General features: G+C 38.4%; 1 protein-coding gene across 5 annotated transcripts in view; it reads right to left on the bottom strand.

Moving 5' to 3' along the window:
• The window catches only part of RBMS3 (RNA binding motif single stranded interacting protein 3), a 725,855-nt gene that overhangs the window by 488,729 nt on the left and 213,836 nt on the right, over positions 1–23,290 (bottom strand). For 4 of the 5 annotated variants that reach the window (XM_054058446.1, XM_054058453.1, XM_054058447.1 and 1 more), the window contains one exon: positions 19,190–19,363. In XM_054058446.1, the coding sequence (XP_053914421.1) occupies positions 19,190–19,363 (174 nt within the window). The remainder of the gene's footprint in view (positions 1–19,189; positions 19,364–23,290) is intronic. The other variant, XM_054058450.1, reaches the window with a different exon arrangement.

Below are 23,290 nucleotides of genomic sequence, written 5' to 3'. Positions count from 1 at the left end.
GAATTCCAACTTTTTAGATATCTGCAAGTGAGTGGTGGTGTTAAATATACTTTAATACAGCATTTTTAAGCATTCTGAACACCGCTAACAAAATAGTCGGAAATAAAGACTATCCACAATTGACAGAACAAACGTAAGCAACAGCAACCAGAAAAGCAATTATGTAAAATGTGTCATGGGAATTTCCCTCCATCAACTGAGAAAACAACACTGAAGAAAACCATATGGGGATGCAAATATAACATGAAAATATTTTAACTAGTGCATCAATAGGAAGAGCGCAAAGATTTTCTGTGGCAGCATTCTCATAGATGCCATTCCCCAGAGACTATGCATTTGTCACCTTTACCAATTGCAGGAATAGTGTTTATTTTATATTCGTGTTATTTAAGAGCAGATACAGAAATGAAAGGTGAATTTTCTAATTGCATTCAGAAATACTCCAAACATTACTAGTTACGCATTCTGGAAGTGATGCAGCAGAGTATTATCAAGGCAGGTCATTAAAATGAATAGCGTTACTACTTCTTTCTCAACCCATCCTAGAAAGTTAGCTTATTATCATGCAGGACTCCATGAAAATTATTGCTATTTTGCATTTATATTTACTTTATTTAATAAAATACTACCAAGATAAAGAAAGTTTTTGTCCAAAATTTTAGGTTTGAATTGACCTATATTGAAAGCAAATCCATTGTAGAATTTCATTTTATGAAATTTGGAGTCCTTTAAGGATTCATCAAGATATTCAATGGTGTTAATGTCTACAATAATTAATTTCAGAAAGGATTTTTTTTTTTCTCCTTGGATTCATTTGCTGTTACTACTGCACAGCATTCTCCCCTCTGATGCATAAAATCCAATGGAGGCAAAGTTCATTTTTGGGTGTACACTCCCAATTATGGGTGTGAATCTTTAAATTTTTCATGGTTTGTTGAGCACTGCATTCAGGTTGGCAGATCTGGTGGGTCATATGGTGACAATTCTCATTTTCTGCAGCATCTGAAATGTCCACTCATTGCATCACTGACAGATAAAATGAGATATTTGGCAAAGCAGTCCTAGGAACTAAGGGCTTGATTAAGTTGCTTAATTATACTTGCCTAGTGCCGTTTGAGATGCCCTAGAGTACCTCTGGCAACCACAAAGGCCTGGCAGTTATCACACAAAACCTGCGGAAGACCCGTGGCCCTCCAAAGCAGGAGCTGTAGGCGAGGAAGGATGAACCTTACAAGATTTCAAATGGCACAGGGAACTTCTGTTTAGACTCATTTAGGAACTGAACACTATGTGCTGGCCACCGGGTTATTACTGAGATCAGTTTTCCTGTCTTAGCTCATTCTTGCATCACATTCCTTCTCCTTGCAGGTGAGCGTGTGAACTCTCAGTGCTGCTCTGTGCCTGCTCTCTTGCATGATGCGCAGTGAATACAAAATATGAAAACAGGTCAGAGCAAGCTTTAATTCTTGGAGGGTAAGGAGGATGGTGGATAACCTTTTCCAGGGAATGAAAGAGAGAGCTTGCACATTTTCTCCATATTCATCTCATCACTGTTCACTCAGAGGAAAAAGAGATCGGCTTAAGGAATTGTGCATGCTCGTTCCTATTGTATCATGGGTTTTCCTTGGAGGTGTCCAAAGCAGAATCTAGTCTTGCTTAATTTGTGAAATTTGACATGATTACAGACTGGGGTTGATACGGGTTGTGTTTAGGGAGTCTTGATGGCATCTCTTAAGATTGTAATTCTTCATCCACTTCTCTTTCTTGACAAGATTGTATAAAAGCGGAATAAAAAATTGCTTTATTCCTCTTTTCCACATTAAGCAGAAAATGGCTTTCTTGAGAGTATGCATTTGCACTGGACTCGAGAAAACAGACCCCTGCAGAGCATGAAATAACACTGGGGAATATATTTTCCTTGATATACCAGGTATTTTTCATCTGTCTGAGGCAGCTCTCCACTGTCTCCCCTCCCCCTCTTCTTTTTTAACAAAGTTATGCAGTACTTTATATCAGCTCTCATCTTTATATTCTCCTTAAAAAAGAAAATGAGCACCAGCAGTACGAAGGGACAAATAATGCTTATCGTAATAAAAACAATATGGTCTCAAAGAACCAAGCACTATTTGGAAAATGGTATAAAAAATTACAATGCTCATATAGTTTCCCAATGCCCAAAATTTCACATTTACTTATGAAGGTGTAAAATATTTCCTATAAACCTGCCTAAATTACGTGAAATCTAATAGTCTGATGCCCAAGGCAGGGCTAATAAACTTTCCCTGCTTCTGCCCCACAATTCTACTGCCTGAATAAGCAATACTCGACAACTACCACAGCTCAAGTGTCCTGAATATCAAATCCCCTTCTTCAACAAACTAACTCTCATTGAGGCCAATATTTATTCTGACTGGCACATATTTCAGTTCAGATCAGCAATTTGCCTTTTTCAAATCTAAGTCAACGTACAAGCGAATGGTCTTTTTATGATAGGGAAACTGCTTCCAAACCCCTCCGCTTTCTGCATTAACCTGATCTGTTCAGCTGCAAAATAGATAGGTTAAGATGATTATTAGTGATAAGACTAAAGTTATTCTGCCCACCACTGTCATTAAGCAGTGCTTTCAGAGCAAGAGCTAGAAATAGCATGCTTAAAGAGTGGCTAAAATTGAACAAATGTTTAAAACTAGTATGTAGTTAATGAACAAGGACATTCACTGAAGTACTTCACGGTCAGAAACAGAGATAAAAACCTTGCCATTCAACCAATGTCATTTGAGATCTTCTGGGAGCCAGTATAGACTGAGGTGGCATGAGTGCCATGACAAGGATCTCTGGTGGTCAATGACTTCCACAGAGTGAACTGTCACCAGATAACACAACCTCATGGGCCTAAATCCCACCTCGCTCTTGCCTCCCTAGGGAAGGCTGTGTGTACTCAAACTCAGAAGGAATAAGCCCATGGGAATCACAGTGACTAAAGCATAGACTGCATGAACTTGGCTAGAGGTGTTCTGTTAGAGCTGGTTTGGTCTCCTTTTAGTACCTAAAAATTTACACGTCCTGGCTTGAAACATTTTTATTTTCTTTTTAACTGTCAGTCAGGTTGTTGTAAAAACAGCATCCAAGAAAATGTCTTCAGCTTGACAGAGAAGCACACCTGAAGTTTTTACTGTCTTAATATTAAACTATAAGGGAACTTTGAATTTTGTTCAATATGAGTAAAGTAAAATGTAAAAATATAAATATATTGATATTACATTTAAAAAATATCCAACATTTGGCAATCTCAAATGGTATAAAGTAATTCCAGATACAAGGGACAAGAGTTGAAGAATTTTAAAATACAGGTTAGCCTATTAGACAAGATTTTGAACAGATTTTAATGAATTACAATTGGATTAAAAAGACCATGCGTTCACTTATTATGCCTTATGTTTAGCTTTGGTATTAAATCTGCCATAATGCTGCAAAGAAGAAAACTCTTTTAAGATGGATAGAGATTGGAGAGTAGAAGAGAAAATGAAAGAGTTTAAGAACTGCTCTCCATTTCCTACATCGTGAAAGAAATGCACACACTTCCTATTAAAACCCCATGGCACCCTGATGCAACTATCACTTCAGTAGCATCTGGCAATGTCAGGTAGAGTTTCTAGAAGGCTTAGATCTTTGGGCTTCTAAAATAGTAACAAATAACCTAAACCAACATATTTTTCCTGAACCATCATACCTGGCTGAAACAGTCCATACAGGGAGGAAGAATTTTCACAGGATTTTCTATGCTTGACACTACAGAAATGATGTGACGTCTGAAGCAGTAATATGCATCTGCTGAAAATGTTCCTTCATTTGCTGTGTGTGTTGTTTGAAAGTAAACACACAAAGAATTTGACAATTTTTATCTTCTGTTTATCTGAGAAACTGGACATCTTTTCCTTATACTTAGAAAGGGATTTCCTGTCAGCGTTCATGAATTTCTCTCTTGACCCTGAGCAGTGAGAGAAGCAGCCCAAGATATATTGCAAAGCCAAATGTTTAAAGTTTATATCAATATACACGCGGGACAAAGGTAATTTACTCAGTGAAGGAAGAACCCTCTGCTACATTTACTCATGCTCAAGTACATGGGAAAGTGCCCTTACAGCTGTTGTTTCTCCCTGCCTTTTTAACCCAACTATTGAGAAGCCCCTTTCTCCTCATGATAAACCTCAAACCCAAACCCCAATTAAAATAGTAAAACACCATTAAACCTGGTGAACAGACTTATCTCCAGCCACTACAGTTCGCAATTAGATTAGAGGAAAAGAACGTTATGTTCGCCCCTTAATGAGAACATAAACACATCCACATTAAAAGATTATTTTCTTAAAATCCCCACAGGTAGGTGGGATATTCACTTTACTTTTGAAAGAACAAAACATAGAAAAAAAATAGCGGGGAAAACAAAACAAAACAAAACCTCTTTGCCTCACGTGAAAGAAGTATTTTCCCTTCTCCTGTGAACTCAAGAAAAGCCAGAAGGGGACAGAACAATATATGTGATTAAAGCAACATGGTCAGGGAAAAATTCAGAGAATCGGTTTGCCTTTTTTTTTTTTTAGAAGCACAGGAACCAGGCTTGTTTCAGTGTATCAATGCAACTCATAATACAGACTTCAGTACATGACAGGGAAGTCCATGTTGGAGTCAAACACACCCCCTGGCTACTTTTGCTCATCAGACCATCAATGAATACAAACAGGAATGTTTTGGTTGAGACCAATGGGACTTCATCACCTCTGGTTATCTAAAAGCTTGGCTGATGGTATTCCAATAGAAAGAAAGAGCAAGTGTATAATCCAGGGGCTTTTTAGAGGGAAAAGCAAAAGTGAAATATCTATGGGAGACATTCTACACAGCAATACACACCATCATCTCTTCAGACTTGAAGCGGTATTATAAATGTCCGATATATCAGCAAGGACTCTCATATGCAGCTGCAAATCTACTGATACCACAAACATCACTGGACATCATGGTAGTAATAAGCACTTTGTTGAAGAAACTTTCTCTTCCTCTCAACACTCAAGTATTGTGCAAAGTAAGAAAAAGGCTTCTTCCAGTGATGAAGTTGCAGGATGACTCTCAAGTTTCTCCAGTTCCCCATTTGGACAAGAAACTCATCCCTTTCTGATCATGAGCTTTATTTACATCTGCTTTGGAATGACATTCAATTCATTTTAGATTACATCAGAAAGAAGTATTTTCATGTTGGATATAGGAAATCAGATGTTTTCATGTCTCGAGACATATGACTTCTAAAAATGTATAAGGTCAGTTTAAAAAGCATTCCTTGACTGGGAATGACATCTCTGTTGAGTCTGTTGTTCTGTTGCCTTTTGGGTAGTTGGGGATAAAGTACTGGGGGTTTTTAGGACTAACTTAAATACAGTGAAAACAAAATTCCTTAAGAATGTTAGAGGTAACAAGGTAAGTTCAATTTTGCTGAAAGAGATTATATTTGGGTTTTTTTCTCCTTCTTTATATTTGACAAATTGTTTATAGAGAGCTTCCCTAAAAACACAATTTAACATGCAGTTTCCTTTTATGTAGGTATATTGTTCCTTTTTCAGAGGAGACCTCCCCTTTTTCCTCTTCCCCTCCCCTTTTTTTTTACTTAAATAAAAAAAATATTTTTAATGATGCAAACTACCCAAAGAGACCACCACCAGTGCAAACACCCCTAATGATATTAACAAGACTAGCAAAAGGGCTTCTTCACATGGAACAATTTAAAGTAAAATACTAAAATTAGATAGAGTCCTTCAAATGAATTAATTTCTTTTTCAGCCAGTTAACAAGATTTCAATGCTGGTTGCCCTTTAAAAAGCAGTTATTCATTAAGCCATGCAACTTAGCCTTCACAAAAGCGCTAACATGCTTGGCTTTCTTTTATTAATGTTATGTGACTTTTTTTTTCCTACTTCACTAACGTTTCAAGAGAAACAGAGTGATTGTCATGTTGTACATTCAGTCCTAGAACAGCAGCACAGCTGTTTATTCCCAGACTCTGAACATTTTTTAGATCTACACAGCAGTCTGTATTTTCTCTGAAGGGAATTATACATCTTACTATAAGCAGATATAGTTTCCACATTCAGTTTGTCTTTTGTACAATACTTGCCTGTAAGCACTGCAAATTGAATGCTTTGTCCCCTTTCTATTGCCCTTTTTACCTCAAATTAACTCTTCTGGTGCAAGAAAAGAGAACTAAAAAAAGCTATGGCAGAGATCACAAAATTACTCCATTTTGCATTTCAGAAAAATCAAAATGACCAAACATCTGCTTCAGACACCCTCTACTGGAAAGCATCAAGTTCATCTGTCTGCTCCTGAATTAATTGATTGTGGGGGCTGGGGTGGGCTGAGCATCAATGTTAAACTACCTGAAAATAACTGTATCAATTCCATAAAATATTGTCTTGCATTTAGGGGGAGGAAAATATTTGACAATTGTTTTATTTCAACAAAGGCTGGGAAATTGTATCTGATTTTTTTTATTATGAAGCAGCAAAAATTATTCTATTCAAAATTCTGTGGAAACTTGCCTTTCAGTTTAGACTAGATCAGATAGATTTGACCCAGAAAGGTGAAGCTGTCATAAACTTATCAGCAAGCAAAACCAGGGACTGCAATGAAAAGACTTAGCCATGATACACAAAACCAGTAACCTGACTTGACTTATTTTCGCCACAGGTGATAAAAAGTATCTTGAAGCTTGAGCTACAGATCTTTAAATCTGTTCATTTTATGTAATTCTGAAGCAACAAGTATGCTGGGATACAGCTGCTCTGCAGTTGCAAATGAAGCTAGAAGTTAATTTACCCAGTGCAGAATTTTGTTCTGTAAACAGATCCGTTCCATCATTAATCTATTAAGTATCAATTGAATATATTCACTCAGGGCTGAAATGTGGTTAGACAGAGTACCTTAAGTCAGTGGAGGGCAGGGTAGCACTTTAAGGAAAGGATGACAACTTCCTCTCTTCAGAAAAAAAATCTGTGCTACATTTTTGAAGCCTTGGCCCTCATTTTCATCATGGTAAAAGAGAAAAAAAGGTGAAATTATCTAAATAACGATGGATCTACTACCACTGCTTTAAAATTCACATTCCAATGAATTACTTGAAGAAGCTTCACACATCCTTTTCCTCACATAGCACTGCCAAGAGATTTTTGTCCTTAAAAGACTGAAAAGACAATTCTATCAAGCTTTAATCTATAATTAGTTATTTTACTTTTCTACTCCCAAATAAAGTATTAAGATAAACAGCCTGATTTAATATCAAGTATTGTTATCAAATACTTTCCTTGACAATGCTACAGCTTTCAGAATTCTGTTCGACCTGCATAATGTACTATATGTGGAGCAGTGAATTACATTCCTTTCTAAGAGACCATGCTGAATTACATTTTCTTTCCCAGGACTCAGAGGTGAATAATTGCACCTGTCCTCCTTAAGCAGACAAAAGACATTAAGTTGAGGCCAAATGGAAAGAAAGATTTAAAAAGAAAATCACTTTATATTTTGGTAGGAAAACAACTCAATCCAACCTTTCATCCAACTGTATACAACACAAGGATTTCTACTAGTCCAGCTTCTGAAGAAAAGGAGGCTTTCAATCAAAGGAACACTATCCTAATAACAAAGCAAAAATTGTGGTACTTTCTAGAAGTTTAAAGAAGCCTACTCTTAAAATAAATCATCGTTAATATAAAACCACCAGCTGCACATCTAAGTATTTGTGAGCAAACTTTCTCATTTAGACGATACAAATGAAGACATGTGAAGACCTCATGAGGTTCAACAAGGCAAAGTGCAAGGTCCTGCACCTGGGCTGGAGCAATCCTCAGTATTGATACGGGCTGGGGGATGAAGAATCACACACAGAATTACACAGAATCACAAGGTTGGAAAGGACTCATTGGATCATCGAGTCCAACCATTCCTAACACTCCCTAAACCATGTCCCTCAGCACTTCATCCACCCGTTCCTTAAACACCTCCAGGGAAGGCGACTCGACCACCTCCCTGGGCAGCCTGTTCCAGTGCCTAATGACTCTTACTGTGAAGAATTTTTTTCTGATATCCAACCTGAACCTCCCCTGACGGAGCTTCAGGCCATTCCCTCTTGTCCTGTCCCCTGTCACTTGGGAGAAGAGGCCAGCTCCCTCCTCTCCACAACCTCCTTTCAGGTAGTTGTAGAGAGTAATAAGGTCTCCCCTCAGCCTCCTCTTCTCCAGGCTAAACAACCCCAGCTCTCTCAGCCGCTCCTCCTAAGACTTGTTCTCCAGCCCCCTCACCAGCTTTGTTGCTCTTCTAAGAGCAACAAGAGATTGAGAGCAGCCCTGTAGAGAAAGACCTGGGGGGTCCTGGTGGATAAGAAGCTGGACATGAGCCAGCAATGTCCACTTGCAGCCCAGGCAGCCAATCATATCCTGGGCTGCATCAAAAGAAGTGTGGCCAGCAGGTAGAAGGAGCTGATTCTGCCCCTCTACTCTTCTCTGGTGAGACCCCACCTGGAATACTGCATCCAGTTCTGGAGTCCTCAGCACAGGAAGGACCTGGATCTGTTGGAGTGGGTCCAGAAGAGGGCCACAAAAATGATTAAAGGCCTGGAACACCTCCCCAATGAAGAAAGGCTGAGAGAGTTGGGGTTGATCAGCTTGGAAGAGAAGACTCCAAGGAGACTGTATAGTGGCTTTTCAATACTTAAAGGGTGCTTACAAGAAAGATAGAAAAACTTTTTAGCAGGGCCGGTAGCAATAGGACAACAGGTAATGGTTTTAAACTAAAAGAGGAGAACTTTAGACTAGAAGACATTAGGAAGAAATGTTTTATGCTGAGGGTGGTGAAACACCGAACAGGTTGCCCAGAGTGGTCGTAGATGCCCCATCCCTGGAAACATTCAGCGTTGGGTTGGATGAGGCTCAGAGCAACCTGATCTAATTGAAGATGTCCCTTCTCACTGTGGAGGGAAGGGGTGAACTAGATGATTTTCATGGTCCCCTCCAAATCTAAGCCATTCTATGATTCAATGGAATAATGTAAGATGGAGGAACAGATAAAGCTGTATGTTTTTCCCCAAGATCACACAAAGATGTAGTAGTAGAACCTAGCATAGAGCAGAAGTGAATATAGTGGAAAAGGCCACAACCTAGATGTCCTGACAATCTTCTTGATGTCACTGACCATGCTGAATATAAAGGTGGGTTTTGCTTTTACTGACAGCAAGTGCTAGGTGGAGAGATCAACAGTGGGTCGGTTTCATCAGAGCCATGCTGGCAGACATCCAAGGAAAGGTCACCAGGACAGAACAACAGGGCCTCAACAGAGCATTTCCCTTTTGTGCCAGGAGACTCCTAGCATCCAACCATGCTAAAGGGCTAATGCTTTAAAAGATGGGGAAAAAGTCTGAAAGGAATCTCCCCAAAGATCTCTGCAATATTTCCAGGCCCTTTCAATTTTTTCTTCTTGCATGGAAGCTGCCTGTATAACCAAGGAAAATACGTATTTGCACATGAATTGATCAAATGGAACATATTCTGCTCCTTGTGGAACTTAAAGGTAGACTATCTGACAAAATCCAGGGAGTCCATCCTGCAGCTGATAGCTGAGCACTATGACAAAATATACTAAAATATTCATTCCCCTCCAATTATAATAAAAGCAGAGAAACAAAGCAGTGATAGCTTGGGGTGAGGTGCCTTGCAGGAAGCACAAATGTCTGTATTTAACATCCTCAATGAGAAGCTGGTACTGCACAGGGAGACACTAATCAAAAGCAAAGAACATAACTAACCATACTTGCTTTCAGCTAGAAGTTTTGGTCTTCAGGAAACACCTCCATCATTTTATAGTTATAGGTTTCAGAACAAAATTAAACACTGCCTAGTTATATACTTGGAAAACTACACAAAAACAGCCTGGTTTGACAGATAAAGCACCAAGTTGGAATTAAAAAAAAACCAAAGCCTACTGCCATTCTTTTCCCTCAACAGCTGCACGACCTTAGGTAGGATCCTTTCTCTCAGTGACCCCGCTTCCCTTCCTAGTTTCTGTCCTATCTATAGGATAGAACATGTCCCAATTGCTGTGGGACAGGGATCTTCTTTTACAATATATTGGTACAATTATGAAGTCAATAGAGTCCTTGCCCAAAAAAAAAAGTCAACAGGGCACTGTGATGATTTGCTGTCTGAGTAGCAGAAAAAAATAAAGCCTGGTATCTTGTGGATTCCTGCTTTCCCCTCTCAAAAACTCCAGCTCCCTCCTTCGTATGTCCTGTGGGAACACCTTCCACACAATGCTTTCAGTCTCCCCAACAGATAGGATGCAGTAACCTTCATCTCAAAACTGGCCAAAAGTAAAGAAATGACTGGAAAACAGGACCAAGACAAACACACAGATCGCGTTATCTACTAAGGTGTTTCTTTTAAAGGAACACCAGCTAATAAAAGCAAGAGCAAGCATTTCAACAAGAGTGATGAAGATCAAAATTCAGATTGCTTAACAGATTAATTATGGCCACAGAAGGAACTCTAAGGTTTTGGTCTTTTTAGATCATGTGCTCTCCACGAAGTGTCTAAATTGCTGGTGGCACATATGCCAGAAAACAGCAAAAGACAAATTTTATCTCTGGTCAGCATTTTGGTTTCCCATAAAGGAACAACATTTGAAATCTGTTGAGGGTAAAAAAACCTGAACTTTCATTAAAAGAAAATGTCAGTTTTGACTAATCAGTATTTCGCACAGACATACACTTCTTCTAGCTCCCATTTGTAAACAGAAGTCACTGTTGACAGTGCTGTTGAATATCATCCCATTTGCAAGACTGATGTAAATAAAACTTCAAGGCAAGGAGGTAGGTCTTACTGCAGAAAGTAAATTTTCATCCCCTATGTCTTCACTAAATTATGTGGGTTAATATTAATTTAATTATATTAAATCAATATCACCAATTAAAATGAAGAGAGAAGATAAAGACTCCATCAGCAAAATTATTTGAAGCAGTATTTGTTCAGACTGGTCCAAAAGTCTTCACCCTTGGGAGCTGCAATGCAACAAGGAAGTCTCCTGTGCATGTTAATTATTTAAAATGAACACAACACAGTTGCTGGCCTTTTGAAATAATCAATCTTTCAAAAAGTGTCAGTCGTCTCCAAAACATGTGACAGGTTGGCAGTTTGTAGCATCTACTCTCAAGCCCTAATACCAGGATTTTCTCTTGAGCCTGGAGGAGCTCATCACCTTTACTAACAAATCCTAAAGACAACCTGTCTGACTCACTGAAAATTAGACAGAGAAGCTAAATTAGTACCACAGACCTCCTAGTTCCTAAATTAAAGCAGAAAACCAGAACCAAAATAAACATTACAAGCATGTATGTACATATTTAGAGAGACACACAAGCATATATGAATGTGGGCACAAATATATGTAGAAAAATGTATAGGTAGATATAATCTGTATCTTTAAATTATAGACATTTACTGAGATCTGTATTTACTGCTTCCTACAAGTCTATTTTACAGTCTAAATTTAGGGAATTTCCTTCCTTTCAAAAAAAAAAAAAAAAGGAAAAAGAAAAAGGCAAGCAACTTTGCTTGTATTGAATAGACTTGTATTTTTCAAGTCTATTCAAAAATACCTGCTTTTTGTGTGTATCTGCCACTTCAGTGTGAAAGAATAAAAAATGTATAATCAGCAAGAAAATTACTATAGAATCTATTTGTAAATAAAAAGTTCCCATCTCCAAAACAGTTGACCCTTTTAGCATTAGGAGATAGTGAGAGAATTTACAGTAGCACATATTTTTCCAGTTCTGTGGATATATATGCATATGTATTTTTTTTGGTCATTTCCAATATTTCAATTATATTTTCCACGAAGAAATCTGTCCTATTTAAAATAAATGTACAAGACATGAACAGAGAGGGTTTTTTCAATCTTATTAATATTAATAGTTCAGGAAAAATATTTTGTCCTGTAGTCTTTGTGGATTTTTTTTCTCTCTTGAAATACAAGCTATATAAAAGACATCAAAAATATCAATCCACAACATTCTTCTAATTAATATGTTGAGGAAGAATAACAAGACATAATTTAGGTGATGAGTAAATGAGTAGTAGACACAGGAAAAATAATATCAAAACAACATTCACACATAAAAATCAGAATTCTGAAAACAAATATCTCCAAGCTCAAATTTAAGTGGAACTTCTCCATTTCTGCAGACTTTTTGAAAAAATATTTGTCGCAAGTAAGTTGAAACATTTTCTTTTATCAGTGCTCTTCACTCTGAGAGGCCCTGCCATGTTTGTCCAGGTCAATCAACTTCAAACTGCAATTGCCATCCACTAAAAGTCCTCCAGAAAGGAAAACCTCACTTGGTGAACCTTAACCACCCATGGGCAGTGCCTGTCACACACTCCACATCAGCCCTCCTCGGTCCGGCAGGCTGCGCTCACACCACTGTACCTTTGCAGGAGCCGAGTGGAGCTATAGACAGCATTCAACACAATTATCACAGCATCACATGTATCTATTTAAATAAAACTACTCTTTGAGTAAACTACTTTGTCTGAAGTCTTATATTACCGGTGACTTTCCCCTACAACTACTCACAGAAGTTCAATTTCAAAGGTTAATACACAAAACAAATACACTGGAAACCTCAAAAGCTGAATGTAAAACACATTCACGGATTTTGTGATTTTTTTTCAAGGCCTGGCCAAGTTTTAATGGGCTGTCACACACGAATGATTATGAAAGCGCTACAATGAACTGAGCTGATAAGCTGATCTGATCAGAACTAAGTGCATGTGATTGCTGCTTTGAAAAGCTGGCCTAAAGAGGCAGCATTGAAAGCAATCTCACAAGTCACTGGTACCGCTTTCCTCAGCTATAAGTAAGCACAGATGGTGAGAAAAGTTAATTAAGAGACATATTTGTTTGGGGGGTTGAAATTTCCACTCTCTCTTCCCCAAAGAAGCCAAGCTACAGCGAAAACGTAGTTTACATTTGCGACCTAGTAAGCTAAAGTTTTTGAGGCTCTGTTCATGTATATGGAGGTAATAGATAAACAATTAATAGAATAATTTATGGCAGCAATTAGCATATGGATTTGCACTTGATCTCTAACCTACTCATTATACCTGATAGCTACAGTATCTCGTCAATTAAAAATATCTTTTCTCCACAGTTCTTCATTTACTTTCCTCCTACTTGGCATAGCTTTTCTCTAATACCACAACTGACACCCAACAACGGAGATGTTATCCTTTTCATTCTCCCTTTAATGACTGCCTCTTTCATTTGCTCCCTCACTTCTTGCAGTATTTCTTAAGGATCATATCATCAATTACAAGAAATAGCTTCTGCTGATAAACCTGTTTTTTCTCATAGTTGGGAATTCTCTTTCCCACCTCTCTCCAAATCACATCTGAGCTTTCCCCAGATTGACTAATGGGCTTCTGAAGCTGGGGCTATGAAAGCACTCTGTAAAGTGATCACCATCTTTAGTGGATCAAAATACATCCCTTACCCTTTACAAACTGCAAGACTGTGACCAAAGTGTCACGAAGCAAATCTTTGTGCAATGGACCTTCAAGAGTGTATGATTCTTTGGATCCATTTTTAACCAGTGGCTACTATAGTGACAGCTGCACCAAAGAAATACTGGATGCAGAATGGTAGGGATCAATCTCACATGAAAGGCCCTTCAAGGTAAGAAAGTGTTAATGCTCAGCACAGGAGAAAAACAAGATTTCAGAACTTCACGTGAAATTGAGAGGTTCTTAGAGAAACATTTCCAATTCATGCCTACTGTACTATTTATTTCCTCTCCCATCATTGCTGATTATAAGGATGTGCATGTGCAAAAGGAAGTTTCTTCATCTCTAATCAGACCAGCTCTATTCCATGAATCCACAATCCACCGTTCGTGACTTTACAAAATGAATCGGGCAGGAGGCTCAAGCCAGATCAGAAAGTGACAGCTTCTGCTTAAACAGATAGCTTAGAAATTAGCGGTGATAAAGGACAGTATTATACTGCATAGGCATTTAACTCTTAGCACTGTCTCATTTTCTGAAAAAGAGTTGCAACAGAATTACTCACTGGAAAGATCTTGGTATAAAAAAATTGGAGTGTTGATGTCTTCTACTGATATTTCTAGAGAAATAAAGGCTGGTTTTTATTAGTACACCCATGCTACCTGTATTGAACACTCCCTGGATTTAAGGAAATTTGCTTCTCGAAACATTGTCTTTGCATTATAATATATGGTCACATAATTTACGTTCTGCCTTAAGAATTTGGCACGTACCAGTCTATTGCTTCCTTCAGTCTTATTTCTGTGCTATAGAATAGATTTTGAGTAGGATATTACACTTCTTGAAAGAATGTGTTCCCTAATGAGGTTTACATTTCAGATGACAGGATCACATTAAAAGGCTAGAGATCAACATCCAAGACCAGCCCTGCACTGAGAACCTTCGTATGTCATTCTGCAAGGATTTTAGCCAAAAACTTGATCTGTGTACATAAATTGATATATACAAACTAATAATTTAGCCAGTAGATTTATGTGTGCATATATACAAACTAATTATTTCATCTCACATTCCCAGGTGGTCCTTAACCATTGTATAATCACACAAAAATGGCAGGTTTTCTTATTTTATACATTTATACAAAGTAAGTTGTTAAAAAAGTCAATCATTGAGAGCTCAGTACAGATGTTAATCCAATTTGTGTGGTAATTATCAAAAGTCAGTTTACATAAAGCATTTAAGCTGTGCAACATTGCACAGTTCTACAGTTCAGTCATCAGCAATGAAGGTAACCTACCTGCCACTGGAAATTTCTGTAATGGACTCTGCACAGTCATGCTGACAGTGAGTAGCACCTGCCATTAATGCTGCCCACAGTGACCACCTTGCTCCTTTTTTTCTTTTCTGTCCAAGAACTGTCAGAATGAAAGTGTAAAGGGAGCTACAGCTCATTCTACTGGGTCTTAAGATTCCTAAGACTAAAGTTCTGAGTTCCTACTAGGGAGCAGAGAAGAGCGTGAAAGGCCAGCAGTGTCATAGAGTTTCTGCATCACTTTTTTTTCTTTTAAATTCTGCTTCACACATTCCCACTAACAGCATAATTTCAGAAGCAATCATGCATTTAAAGAAGTTAATGGAAAGAAGTCTGGGGACAGACTGTTGGAATGGGGACAGAAGTACTGCTAAGCAAATTGATTGTCTCATCCACATATGACATCTCAGATTTAACAGCTTGTAAACATTATCTGTAGAGCTCCAAATAATAACTTTACAGATTTAACCAATCATGTTTTGAAGGCTGTCACTGATCTAGTGGAGCGTGACCAAATCCCGTTAGAGTGCAGAATAGATTCTAGCGGAAAGTCTTACATATGCTGAGTTGCATATCTAGATAAGGAATGCAAAGACATCACATATGCTACAGAGATGTATGTACATGAAGAAATTAGTACAGGCAACTAAATTCAATGTCCCACAAGCCTACAACAAAGGTTTCAAACCCTGGAGGGTTACTCAGTCTGCAACAGTACTGTGTGCTTCATCAAAGAATACCTCTTTGACAAATTCCTTCATAAACAAGGACTGCTACATAAGCGAGTGTGGCAGATATCTGTGACTGCTATATGAATATTCAAAAAAGACATAGGAGACTCCCTTACAGTTTCAATTGCAATATTCAAAAGCAGATGAAGTCCCGCCGATGGATCTGTGTTTTATTTGCCCACTTTACACATGTACTTCTTCAAAATTACAGCATAATCTAAGTAGTCATTTGTTAAAGTTAATTCACTGGACAAGTTTTCTTAACATGTACTGAAATTCTACCATCCTTCCATTAAAATGTGGAGAAAGGGAAATGAGTCCTTGAGACACTGGAAGAAGCATGGGTAGCAAATCAGAACAGATGTGAAAGTGGTCAAGGACTGTTTCTGTCTTGCCCAGTGGGGATAATGAGAATTATTTTGACTTTTTTTTTAATCTTCCTTTTTATCTTCCTTCTGTGAAGAAAGTTCAAGAGAAAAGATGGCTAGGCAGTTCCTCCTACTCTGAGCACTACTACAATGCTGTATTTCTCTGGCTGCAAGCCTCTGCATGCGAATGCAGGGGAATTTCTAGTCCCTAATATAAAAAATCATCATATACTTTGTAAGGGGCATCTACTACATTATTACTCATATTAGTATACACAGATCCCACAGGGTATCCTGCCTCCCTTTATAGTTAGAAGTGAGCATCTTCTTGTTTTTCAAAAATGGCATTGAACTGCTGACTGGGATGATATGCAGTTTTCCCTTACATAACTCCAAGAGCTGAAAAATTAATCTGTTTAAACAAACTTCCTGTTCTTGTCTTTCCTAGGGTGGAGAGACTGCTTTTAATCAACAACTGTGGCACTATGGAAGAGAATTGCAGAGTGTGTTCTCAGACAAAGTAAAATAAACCCCCCACCTTTCACTCAGACATATTTCTCAGGACCAGCCAGAGTCATAAAGGTCTCTTAACACTGCAGTTTGTATGATATCTTTTCTTTCATTTAGAAAAAAAATGAAATAGAGGACTTTTTGGTTTTTTAGTTATTTTTTGCCCAATTAACATGAATCTTTTTTGTGTTGTACAGCTTTTCTCCAAACAGTAGAGAAATCCAAAGCTTTTCTCTTGGCTCTCTCTCCAGAGACTAATATCTTCAAGTACTTCAAGGCCAGATCCAACTCCCTGACATTTGTCTGCCTTGAACTTGCAAAGCACTCGTAAGTTTGTTAGCCCCCAAAGTGTCAAGAAACTACGATGATCTTTAGACACATTCCACGTGAGAGATTTTGCAGAAACAGCTTCATAGAGCAGTAAAATGTACAGCTTGTTCTAGTGAACCTGTGTCAGATGAGGGCAAATACAATCCTCTGAAGTGTAGTAGATACACAGTTAAGCATGTTACATTGGGAAGATCACAAATAAAGGAGGTTTTCCATATCCAGTTTTTATTGGTGTAATTTGCCACTGAAGTGCTAGCTTGAGCCATGTTAAACAAATCTAAGTTAGAAACAGACTAATTCTGACTTTACCATATACACTGCAACAGATATTATACGGCATTGTTTCATCTTGCAAAACTTTACCCTCATATGATGCTGCAGAAGGGAGACCTGAGTTTGCTGGAATGCCTTGTCCAGGCTTCGCTTACAGCCTCACCCTCAGAGGATGCAGAAGTAGGGAACGTATGGAAAAATTATGCAATCAAAGTGGTAGACACTGCAATAGCAGCTAACCTGTTACAGCTTCTTGCCACCAGCCTAGGAAATCAGTCCAGTTACCTGCTGAGAACCACTGCAGCAGAGCTTCTCAGATGAGCAGGAGCCAAGAAAAGTGCCGAGTTTACCAAACAGTTGAACCCAGGGACACTGAGGGAAAGACTAATCGAACAATCTGCCCAAAGGTTTATGCAACTCTGGCTATTCTGTAACCTCTACTCTCCAGCAATCAGCTAAACTGACCTTCAGACTGAAGTATCATTTCCATCGGCTACGTATTAAGGTGCTCAGTGAAAACAAATACTGTATGGGTAAAGCAATTCTATTTGAGGTACCCTCAACTTTTGTCTAAAAAAGGAAAGATGATCTGTGGAATTAGCCTAAAAAAGACATTTTAATTCATATGGATACAAAGACATCTTATAGGCAGTACAGCATTCTTCTTGTATACTCTGTTGCTATGTAGAGCCAAAGCTTGACTCACAGAGAGGGTAGTGTTTATTCTAAATTATCAAAGTTAAGGAGCAGTTAATTACTTGAATACCCAGTTTAAGCTAAAGTAAGCTGTAAAAGGACCTTTTTTTGAGGCATCATTCTAAACAAGGAAAATTTCTGCGCTCTTGTGTTGCCAAACACTGTTCTTTTCCCCTCACAATAGTTCTTATCATTTTTCTATGACACCATAATGGAACTGAGCAAACACTAGAATCCATAGAGATGTTTAATTCACTCTGACATCTCACTACCTCAGAAAAGAGATAAGATTTTAGAAATTTATTCCCCTCCTTTATTTCAATTACCATGTTAATGCTTCAGACAATTCCTAAACCAAACTTCTGGCCAAAAGTCTGTTGGTAGGTAAGACTAATCTAAATCAAATCACAAAGATCTGTGCACGTAGCACAATTTCCCCTCTGTAGGTAAAGCTACACTTTCCCCCTCTTTTCCTACTAGAACTCACTATAGGGTGACAAAACTTCATTACATACACAACAGGATGTTAAGATAATATGTCCTTTAAGACTTTCTAACAATATCCAAAGTGAAGTTCAAATCCAAACATTAAAACTACGAAGTGTAGAGTGAGAAAAAAGAAAGATCGCTTACACTAAAGAGGTCTTCCCCCCGTTAACTCTCCCAGAGTCTTTCAAAATCAGAAGGTAAAAGAACACCAGAGCTCTGCTATGAGCAGCCTGCTACACCAATATGACAAAACCCACAATCAGCCTTCAGTTGTGACCCTTTCATGGCTGTCAGATTAAAACACACAACAACAGTCAGCCCTCCTCCCCATTCTTTTTGACCACCAGTTCATGGCAAATTACAGAAGACCAGTAGTCTTTGCCTAGCAACAAGATTGCATATTCACTACTGATCACATTAATGATCAAGTAGTGAATATTAACAAACCTAATTATAAGAAGAGATGCCCTCCTTTACTGACTCATCCATACAATTCAAAATCCCAGAAACAGAGAGTATAATTCATTCATCAAACAGACTCTCTAGAAACAGAAAAAAAGTCATCAACTATACTGCTCTCTAGCCCACATCCCTGACACTGAAACCCAGACACACAACGGCAACTTCATGTCAGGGCAAGGACTGTTAAATGGACAAAAATATATGTATCTCTACTGAGCCATGTAACTTTCACATTTGCTTACATCTCAGATTCATTCTAATATTTTCTAGAGTTAGAGTTAGTACACATGAGCTGTTCTGACTGCAATAGGACACAAAGAGTGCGGGCAAAGTGTGATGGACTGTCAGTCCCTCACTGCCTCCACCTGCCAGGGGATCATACAGCTCATTCAGGTAACTGTAGAAACAGTTATAATTACTTACAGCAGGATGTCCAGCACAGTAGGTGTAGCTAGCATGGGACTGGTAGTGCAAGCTTGCTCTTGGAAAGGTGTATGTATTCCAGGCAGGTTGGCTGCTGTTCCACTGGGAGCTAAAGCCAGGGCTCATGGTCACTCTCGATTTACTGTTTTGGTACGTTCTCACTGTGGAGCTGGACTATCAAAAAAGAAAGAAATGCAACATAAAAATAGCTTTTAGGGTAGAATACAAACAATGCAGCTACACATCATCATTGTGCATATACATACTGCTACACAGTCTGCAACAAACTTGAATGTTTCCTGTAAGGAAAGCAAAAGACTGATTCCTTTGAAGATAGTGAAGCAGCTATGTCATTGTAATCCACAAAAGAAAGACTGATGACTATTAGACTTCAGGCTGGGATGTAAATCAAATGGGCAAAAGATAAGTGATACAGGCAAGGAGATGTTCTGAAAATACGCAGAAGATGCAATCTTACAAGATTAATAGTTGAAAATTCCATATTTATTTATTATAATGAACTATCCATTGACATTTATTGAGCTTCTGATCACCTACGTCCATTTTACAGTAAATGGCAATTTAAGGCCAATATTTAGATGCATTTCTTGAAGTCTTTTATAAAGCTACCTTGACACTGCGAATATATAACCATCTAAACAGACTACAAAATTTCATGACAGTTTTTAATTACTTAAAATGCGAAACACCACCCCCCCCGAATCTTAATTTTTTAAAAAGTTAATTCAATAACTTAATCTGAAACCAACCCAGACTATGGATGTGTAATTCAACACTTTCATTCTGGTTTTCTCTCATTTTGCTTTATTTTAAGTGCAGTTTTCAGCTTCTAGTCCTTTTTACAAAAAGTATTCCTAAGAAATGCTTAAATTAATAGGGGCAGTTTATTGGGGCAGGAAAAAAAAATCCATTTTCAAAAAGAGTAGAAGATGCATTAGGAGTGGATATGTTTTTTAGCAGACATTTAGGTTGGTCTTCAAAGACATGCAAATGTACCATTTCCTCCGTATTCTGTTCTGCACTGGGGTTTTGCTTGCTTTCATTTTATTGGCAAAGGTGTTCTCAATATCACATGAAAATTTACACCATCTCATTGCAATTATTATAAACCTAAAACTGTTATATATAAAGCATTAAATTCACAGTGACCTTAGTAATACAGTGAAAGCCTGAAAAATATTAACACGAATAATATTTCTTAGAAATGCTTATAAATGTCCCTGTTAGTAAAGTGATGGTACCAATGTCAAAAGCTGTATTCAGGAACGATGCTTCATTTCTTTTTACCCTCCTTTCAAAGATAACTTTCATACACAATATATGTAGCTTTAACCAAATATCAATATGGGCAACCACTGAACAAGGCGTTTCACACGCTCCAAGACTATCCTTACCCCAAACTGCTTATAAGATAAATGAGAAGGTCAGGGAAAGGATGAAAGAGCAGAAGCAGATGCAGAAGCAGAGAAAACAGCTTCATAAACCTAACTTTCAGTTTCATTTCAGTGCTCCAGCTCATTTTCACTGGGAGGGGATTAGTGAAATGGAAGGAAAAGGGGACAGAGAGACGACATACAAAAAGGTTGCAAGGACACATTCTAGCCATAAAAATATATACCCTGCATAATCTTTCCAGATTTTAATGCCGTATCTAGATGAGCTGGTTGTAGAAACTACATGCCACGCTGGCATTGGCTAAACACGTTCTCTTTATTTACTTTAATTTTTAGAAGTTTAAATACATGAAGTTTGCCTTGGTTATCAATTGCTGTATAAACTTTAAGTTCAAGCGAAGGCCAAACGACTTCCTGCATGTGTTTATTTCCTGTGCCGCCAATTAGGAAGCCTGAAAAGAGCAGTTTCCACTCACCAGTTCTCAATATCTCGACAGATTCGCCTCCCGCCCCCACCCCTACACGAAGGATTCCTGCAGTGTGATTTCTAAAGATTTAACTTACGACTAGCTGAACACAAAGCGTATGAATGAACACTAAAACCCACACTAAACTCTCATTAGTTACTGAGTGTGACAAGTGGTTACTTTGTTCTTACAAAAGGCTTTAGGGAAAAAAAAAAATCTGCCCCTACAGTTAAAGGGGCTTATTTGAAATAAATCTTTTTGTATGAATTTAAATCATGACAAATCAAAGGAACGAGGCTATGGCTAAAGCAAGAAAAAAAACTGAAGGGTTTTAATGTTTGGGTTGATTTTTTTTTTTCTTTTTTTTCCTTTTTCCTTCCCCTTTTACCCTCTTTCCCCAAGGAGCAGAAACTGCATTTTCTTCCTTTTGACATATTACTTATCTTTCAGATCACTCCTCAAAGACAAATCTTTCTTTCTGGGCCCTGGTAGACTTGCTTCTACATGAGAGATGAAGGCTACGTTTTGTTTTGGACAGATCAAGTATGTTTTTAGCCATAATGTGCTTCTCCATGTATGTTTCTCCCCTTCACAAACATCAGGTATTCAAGTGTGGCTGCTTATTAACTCCTCTTGAAGAGTTCATCCCCAGCTGAATATTCTGTGAATATTGAGCTGCTGTATCCCAACAATAGCTTAGCTCCTTCCTATTATTTCTGATGGGTCTGTATTGTATGGACCAGTGGAAAATATCTGTGGCTGATGAGATGTGAAGATGCATTGTCAGCTGTGATAATTGTTACCTGATTATTTCCACTGTGGCAGCAAACTACTACAGTAAGGAGAGACATGCTATTAGCACTACATGCACAATGCCTTTTCCTGTTTTAGAGAAAAGGAGCAAAAATAAGCCTGTTTTTCAAACAGCCTGCCTCATATGCTGAACAACCTTCTGCCCATTGACTGAGTTTTGTTCCGCACTTCTGTGCTACACAAAACGCCTTCCTGTATCTGCCACTGTGCTGGAGGCACGGTTTCAGCCCCAGCGTTAAATCCGGGTGCAGTGATGTCCCCTTCTGCCCCTCCATCCAATTCCCACCACACAGGAGGAGCATTTGAAACGGTGAGCAATTCACACCATCAAGGATGTGCTAGGTGTCCTACCTGTGTAGGTCACTTGGAATGCAGAGGCTGGAAGTGAGACCCCACAAACCCCACTGCTCCTTGGGACAGGCGGGCAGCTGTGGGAGGGAGGTCCCTGTGAGGAGAGCCCCCTGTTCTGAACACCTTTGTAGTGGGCAGACTATTTCTGACCCAATAAAAGCTTCTCTCTTTCTTCTGGCTTACCTCCAGAAAACAAAAAAAAAAAAAAAAGGAAAAAGAAAGTCAATACACGAAGACACTCCCAGGATAATTGGCTTTGAAATCTTGAAGCTATCCAGGTTGTCGTCTAGAGAAGAGAGACACCAACTTGGCTAGCCACCAAGTCCCAGGGAGCCTGGTCACCTCATGGTTCTAGCCTAGGGTGGTTGGAGAGCTAAGGAATGAGATGGGGGACCCCATATTCATTGAGTTGAATTCAAGGTGTACTCAGAACAACAAAACTCTGCAGCTTTCCCAGCTCAGCACAGGGGCACCTATGGGAAAGACACTGGGCCAATGACACTGGGGAGAGCTGAGAGGAAAGAATGGTACACTGAGGGCAATTTAGAAGTGCATCTATTTCCCCCTAACTATATTGATTCCTTCAATAAAAGTTGCCACGTCTTCCCATAACCTTGTCTTATTTATAACATACCTCTTATGTTGTCAGTGGCAGACCACTGCTGCCACTCCTGGGACAATTTAATCACCTTCCCTCAAAAAATTTAAGCAGAAATTTTTCAGATTAAAATCAAAAAGAATTGTTGCCCTCCTTGATATGTTTTGCCAGAATCAATAAATATTCCAAAGCTAGGGGAGAGTTTTCTTTTCCTTGAGTAAGTCACTCCAGTACCTTTATACCCTGAAGGTCTGATGCAATCTAAAATTGAGATCAGTAAAATTAAAATGTCTGAGCATATTTTAAATAATGATCCTTTTTTTTCCTGTGCTTTAATTTCTCTTGCTAATAAGTATGGATAATCTTACTTTAAAACTTCTAGGCTAACCTTTTCCTCATGTTTGTAAAATTTTTCAGCATCTTTGGACATAAATATGAGTGATGTGAAAAGCATTAT

The sequence above is a fragment of the Cuculus canorus genome, chromosome 2 (genome assembly GCF_017976375.1).
Source record: "Cuculus canorus isolate bCucCan1 chromosome 2, bCucCan1.pri, whole genome shotgun sequence".
NCBI classification, from domain to species: Eukaryota; Metazoa; Chordata; class Aves; order Cuculiformes; family Cuculidae; genus Cuculus; species Cuculus canorus.
This window is presented reverse-complemented; position numbering and strand designations above follow the sequence as displayed.